The sequence below is a fragment of the Physcomitrium patens genome, chromosome 26 (genome assembly GCF_059467195.1).
Source record: "Physcomitrium patens ecotype Gransden chromosome 26, ASM5946719v1, whole genome shotgun sequence".
Lineage (NCBI taxonomy): Eukaryota > Viridiplantae > Streptophyta > Bryopsida > Funariales > Funariaceae > Physcomitrium > Physcomitrium patens.
The window spans coordinates 3,822,742-3,829,458 of NC_143435.1; the positions used below are offsets into that span (position 1 = coordinate 3,822,742).

Genomic DNA, 6,717 nt, shown 5'->3' on the forward strand with positions numbered 1-6,717 from the left:
AACAATTAGATACAAAAGTGGAATTAAATGATACCAAATCCTAATATTAGCAACAATCATAAGATCTATTCCTTATAACAAGAAAGACTTCAAAGGATTTCAAAACTTACAATTAAAGGTGTGTGGATCTATAACCTATTGAAAAAAAATAACTTTGAAGTCATAATACATAATATCAACAAGATTGTACAAAAAGAGAGTATGAAATAAGATATCTTTTACTTCCAACATCCATTACTTATAGGTGGTGGTTGTTATCCTAAAAAACAACTTCCACTTTTTGACTTTTATACACATGGTCTTAGGATCCTTTGGCATCTAACTTATCACAAAGATATCCTATGTCAAATATTAATTACTCTTATCTAGTCTTTGGATAATTTTTAGATGATACTTTATCTTCTTGACTTTCATTCTTAACCCTTGATATTGTTCTATATCTATACAATGCCCTTTTTATATACCAAGAGTCAATCCTTTGACCATTAGCAACATATCTAAGGTAATATCCTCTACAAGATAACTTATTTCACTTTTATTTTTATTTACTTGCTTTAACAAATATTTAGATAGAAATAGTGGTTATTTCACTTAAAACTCTTACTCTATCTTTCAGGTATTAGAGGCTAAGATGTTACATTGTATACTTTTTAATCTATCAATGCATCAAGTAGATTTAATTTTTGTATATATATACATACACACATACACACATACAAACATACGTTTGTTATTTGTAACATCACATTGACACCCATATCTATTTAGTTAAACGTCATTCACTTACTCCAAATAGAGTAAAAAACACGGCACAGACGGGCTTCAAAACAGTCTTAAATTGACCCATCGTCATGACTCAATTCAATGAAGAGGAAGAGAACTATGTCCCAGCGAAACAGAACACGCAGTTGCAAGACACGTAGAAGAAGAAAAAGTATGAGAGCGGGTAGCCGTGCGGCAACGGGCCGCCCGGGCGGGGACGAGAAAGGCCCGGGGGATCATGATCCATTCTTACCGGGCGGGGGGGGGGGGGGGGGGGGTGGGGTGGGGGTAGCACCGGAACGGGTGAAAACTATTGCTGGTCACAGGAGGCGGATCAGATGTTGACCCGAGCTAGCCTATGACCGCACCCATTCAAACGGTGGGCGGGCCCGCGCACCGTGACAATATTACCCCAGGAGGTAAAATGGGAGTTATAAACCGCGCGGTCTTACGGTGGCGACGGATTTTATGGCGGTAAAAGGCCACCAGCTTCATAAGGAGACAAGCAGCCATGGCTTCCCTCGTATCTCTCTCTCTTTCTCTCGTAGTGTTTCTTCTTCGGTGATTGTGTCTCTAGCTGCGGCGATTTCTCCCTCTCATCGACTCACCGTGAGTCCATTACCAACTCGAAATTCATGCTCCCGACTTGTTGAGCTCTCGGTGGAACTTCGCAGCATTGGATTTGGCGCTCTGTGGAGGATTCTTTCTTCATTACACTGGTGCGTGTGGTTGGTCTGTGCTCCAGGGACTCGCTAGCCTCCACCTTCACGGTCTGCCGGTGGTCGTGCAGTAGTCGCTTTTCTTTACGATTTTTTCCCGTCGTTGGACTTGGTTATTTAATTGCGATTGAAGCTTGTTTCGTGTTTTTTTGAATGTTGATTTGCGTGGGAGTTTCAAGTTGTTGCACTGGAGCTGTTGATGAGCTCCGTGTTTGTTGTTTTTCTTGTGTGGTTGCAATTGGAGGTTGCTGGTAGATTTCTATTCAGTGTCTTCGTATGATCGTATAGTTTTGTGCGAGCGAGTTTGGTGGTTTGCTGTACTTTTTTTGTTGCTTGAATGCTGCATTTTAGTACCATACGTGCTACATGGGATCCAGCAGTAATCCAGTTTTTAATAGTAGACATTGCAGCTTTGCGTGAGTGCGTTGTGCTCTGGTTACACCGTGTTTTGATCCGTGTCTTTTTGTACACTAGGCGTACCAGGATTAGTGGTGCGCGTCGTACTGTAGACTTGTGCTAAGTTTTATTCAGTGCAACGAACCTTCAAATCAGTTGGAATTTTGGTGCTTTACAGTGCGATTAGTTTTGGCTTGTGTTGCAGACGGTTGGATCGAGTAGCCTTGTTCTAACAGAGTTCTTGTAGCTTGAAGTTGGTAGCAAAAATGCACTTCCTTTAAAGACCTCGGCTGCTGGACAATCCTCTGAATGCCGCTGAAAACTTGGAATTTTCACGTTTTTCATACATTTAAAGGAATGGAGCCGACTTTCTGGTTTAAGGCGCATTTTATACACTCGGGATCGTTCTGTTTTTCTTTCGACTTATTTCTGTGTAGAATTTGAATATTCTGCTCTGAATTATTTTTTCACCCATTCGATTTTATACAATTATTTATTTGTTCCATTTGAGAATTTTCCAGAGCAATTTTAGCATGTCACATTGGTTGAGCTGAATGTATCCAGTTCTTGTGCAGGCCGAACGTGTCTAGTGACTTTCAATCAAAATGGCTTCCAACGGAAACAATTCACACGACTTCGAGTTTGTGAGCGCTAACGTTCCAAATGGTCTTTCTAAAATCAACACCAAACCTACGGACCCGGAAATGTGCAAGGACGATACTGCTTCCACAGTAAAGGTGTCGAACCTTGACGAGCTGCACGCTTTGCAAAGGAAGAAAGCGTCAGCCCCGACCACGCCACGGAACGCCACAAACCCATCTACGCCCAAGTCTGCGACTCCTCGTGCCTACGTATCGGAAGAGGAGCGTCAGAAGCAGCAGATGCAATCTGTGAGGTACGAGCTGATAATTGTCATTCTGGGTGAAAAAAATCTCTCTGCGACTTGTCTTTGTGCCTTGATCTTATTAAATTGATACTAGTTATATCATGCAAGATGAGTGAGATGCATACAATTGTACTCACGATTTAAATTTAATTTAAATTTAATTATTTTTTTTATCTTTATACTTGGTGATTAATTTGTTATTATTTTGATTTCGCAGTGCATCTTTGGCTTCTCTGACTCGTCAAAGCGGACCCCAAGTCATCAAGGGCGAACCAGGAAGAAAGAAATCTCCTCCAAAGACTGTGGCCGCCCCCAAGCTGGACATTAGTGATAGCGCCCTGAAGTTCACACACGTCCTGTACAATTTATCTCCTCCCGGTAGGAATTTTGCCTTGGTTCTTCTAGCTTTTTTGTAAGATATTTTAAATCATAATTATTTTCATAATAATAACTGTTAAACCTTTAATAGACATTATTTGTCTATTTAAAAAAGGCAATGCTGAGTAGATATCATCTGCATAATGCAGAGCTGTACGAGCAAGCTATCAAATATGAGAAGGGTTCTTTCATCGCCTCGACCGGAGCTCTTGCCACACTCTCTGGAGCTAAGACTGGGCGGTCTCCTAAGGACAAACGTGTGGTGAAGGAAGAGACCTCAAAGGATGATCTTTGGTGGGGAAAGTAAGTAGATTTTTCTTCATGAAAAATTGATTTGCATTCCGACGATCACATTTACATCTGCAAAGTGAAGATTGGTTTGATTGAATACTCGGTTATCAACATTCGAATTTTTGATCGGCGTGCTGTTTCGAATTTTTGTTTTTCCTTACCATCATTAGACTTTGCTGAGTTATGTTGACCCCCCCCCCCGGATTGTTAATTATTAATTGCTAATTTTGGTTTTCAGGGGTTCTCCAAACATTGAAATGGATGAGGAGACATTCTTGGTTAATCGTGAGAGGGCTGTTGACTACCTGAACTCATTAGAGAAGGTATGCTATATTTTCATATACGACACACTCTTTTGTTTTCTCATGAACGGTACTTATTGGTGTAGCTCTTCTGCACAGCTCTTTCCACAGGATAAATACATAAAACATCGGGTGTTGAGTTAACCTATCTAATGGAAACTTGGTGGTTTTGCAGGTCTTTGTAAACGACCAGTTCTTGAACTGGGATCCTCAGAACCGGATCAAAGTCCGGATCATTTCTGCTCGTGCTTATCACTCACTCTTCATGCATAATATGTGCATTCGTCCCACACCCGAGGAGCTCGAGGACTTTGGAACCCCCGACTTCACAATTTACAATGCCGGTCAATTTCCTTGCAACCGATACACCCACTACATGTCATCGTCAACAAGCATAGATATCAACCTGAAACGCAAAGAAATGGTGATTTTGGGGACACAATATGCTGGAGAGATGAAGAAGGGTCTTTTCAGCCTCATGCACTACTTGATGCCCAAAAGAGGGATTTTGTCGTTGCATTCTGGCTGCAACATGGGAAAAGCAGGGGATGTTGCCTTGTTTTTTGGATTGTCAGGTATATTTGATTGCAGAGAAATACTTGTGAAGCTTCATGGCGAATCATTCATAAGATTCTACGCTTGCGCACTGTTCTAAATCTTCTGTATGGTTGAATGTGTTTGTTGTAGGAACCGGGAAGACGACTCTGTCCACTGATCCCAACCGACAACTTATTGGTGATGATGAGCATTGCTGGAGTGACAACGGAGTTTCAAATATTGAGGGAGGATGCTACGCTAAGTGCATAGACCTTTCCAAGGAAAAGGAACCAGAAATTTGGAATGCAATCAAGTTTGGAACAGGTGAAATATAATATTTGGTTTTGAGTGAATTTTAATGCTTTACCACATGATCACTACTTTTTCATTTTCATTACACCTCTTTTAAACGTGAAAAGCATGCCTGAAATTGACTTCCATGTTGCAGTGCTCGAAAATGTGGTTTTTGAGGAGCATTACCGAGACGTTGATTACAGCGACAAATCTGTGACTGGTAAAATTTTGTAATTGAATGTTCTTCTGTATTTTGTTTTGTTTTTGTTTTTGTTTTGTTTATTTTTCAAATTTTAGATTCACTGTACTTCTATGGACAACCTGTTAAATAATTTTTCTATCAAGATTAACTTAACACGGGTTTTATATTGCAGAGAACACAAGGGCTGCATACCCTATTGAGTACATCCCCAATGTTAGGTTGCCATGCGTTGGACCTCATCCGAAGAACATCATCTTGCTATCGTGTGATGCTTTTGGTGTCTTGCCACCTGTGAGCAAGTTGACGCATTCGCAAACCATGTATCACTTCATCAGCGGTTACACTGCTTTGGTACATTTATTCATTCATTTTATCAATTTCAAACACGATCTACTTTGAGTGCGAAGTGGTTCTTTAAATTGGCTGTGAAATTGAACTGAAAATTTTGCGACCTTTTCCACAGGTTGCGGGAACTGTGGATGGTGTGAAAGAGCCTACGGCTACATTTTCAGCATGCTTTGGAGCTGCTTTCATTATGCTGCACCCCACTAAGTATGCTGCCATGTTAGCAGAGAAGATGCAGCAACATGGAGCCACTGCATGGTTGGTCAACACCGGCTGGTCTGGCGGCAGCTATGGTATCGGATCAAGGATGAAACTCGCATACACGAGGAAGATCATCAATGCAATCCACGACGGGACATTGTTGAACGCTAACTATGTGCAAACTCCTATCTTCAACCTGTCTGTGCCAACTGAGGTCAACGGAGTCCCAAGTGAAATTTTGCAGCCACAGAATGCGGTATGCAAACATTATAAATCTAAATGCTTTCATTATTTTTCTTTTCTTTATTTATTTCTCTTCATAGTCTGGTCAGCTTTTTCAGAGGTTGCAGAAAACTTCATCATGAAGAAAAAGAGCTAGTTCCTAAATTTTGCATGACTTCACTTCATTCCATCTGTTTAACATTGTCAGTATGACAGTTGGATGTGGGGGGTGCGTTCTACAATAAATAACTGTCAACTGTGTCTAATCTTTCCAAAAATAGAGAAGATGGAACCTGTACTCTTGAGAGGCTGTCTAATCTTATTGTAGTCAGTATTTGTTGTAAGTGTTGCTCTCCTCTCTTCACCTCTGACAAGATCAGCGATTTCTGATATTCAGTGGGCGGACAAGAAGCAATACGATGCTACGTTGAAGAAGCTTGCAGGTCTCTTCCAGAGGAACTTTGAGGTTTATGCTGATTACCAAGTTGGCGGAAACAGCCAGCTTACGAAGCAGATTCTTGCAGCTGGTCCTGTTTTGCAGTAGAGATGCCATACGGCTAGATATGCCGAATGGTTTAGAGATCGGACGGAAGTCTGCAAGCTCGTCTGGAGGATTGTCTTCTTTACCGGTAGAGTTCTGAATTCAGTTCAAGGTGGATGACTAACATCTAGAGTAGATAAAGTGAAGGTGGATTGAACCCCTGGGACTATATTCTTACTGCCTGGGTTAAGCAAGGCTTAGGCAGCAACTTTTCATAGAGACTCTGTTCATAGTCTAACTTAATTCTTGTGTATACCCGATCTTTTGATCTAATAAGACAACTGCAAATTTAATGTGACAATTTTCCCACTTTTTCGCCACATGATTTCTTTTTGGTGGGTACAAGCCTTTGCTCTCGATAAACGCACGCAAACCCTGAGTTGGCATGTATAAAGTTTCATGAGCTGCTCTTGTGTTTCCTACGATGAGAATTGTATCTTTAGCGCTACAGTAATTGTGATACAACCATAATGTGTTCCGGGGAGAGTCAATCGGTCATTTCAAAGTTTCGTAGGTCTGCTTTATATTACGCACACCTTTTTTGCCATCTTCTCAGTCCAGAGGGACTACGCAATCGTTACGCATGGCCACCACTTCGGTGAAACCAATACGCGTACAGTGCTTAAATCAAATGAATATGT

General features: G+C 41.1%; 1 protein-coding gene across 2 annotated transcripts; it reads left to right on the top strand.

The window, feature by feature from the left end:
* Window positions 1-1,281: 1,281 nt before the first annotated feature.
* Window positions 1,282-6,377, top strand: LOC112277699 (phosphoenolpyruvate carboxykinase (ATP) 1). Of its 2 annotated transcripts, none has more exons than XM_090248107.1 (11): window positions 1,282-1,481; window positions 2,083-2,772; window positions 2,981-3,141; window positions 3,291-3,444; window positions 3,671-3,755; window positions 3,910-4,309; window positions 4,422-4,595; window positions 4,720-4,785; window positions 4,940-5,118; window positions 5,231-5,569; window positions 5,933-6,377. In XM_090248107.1, the coding sequence occupies exons 2-11, from the start codon at window positions 2,483-2,485 to the stop codon at window positions 6,077-6,079; spliced, it is 1,995 nt and encodes a 664-aa protein (XP_090104233.1). In that variant the 5' UTR covers window positions 1,282-1,481; window positions 2,083-2,482; the 3' UTR covers window positions 6,080-6,377. The 2 variants fall into 2 exon arrangements, with proteins under 2 accessions (XP_090104233.1, XP_024366093.1); XM_024510325.2 differs by having other exon boundaries at window positions 1,286-1,481; window positions 2,453-2,772.
* The last annotated feature ends 340 nt before the right edge of the window (window positions 6,378-6,717 follow it).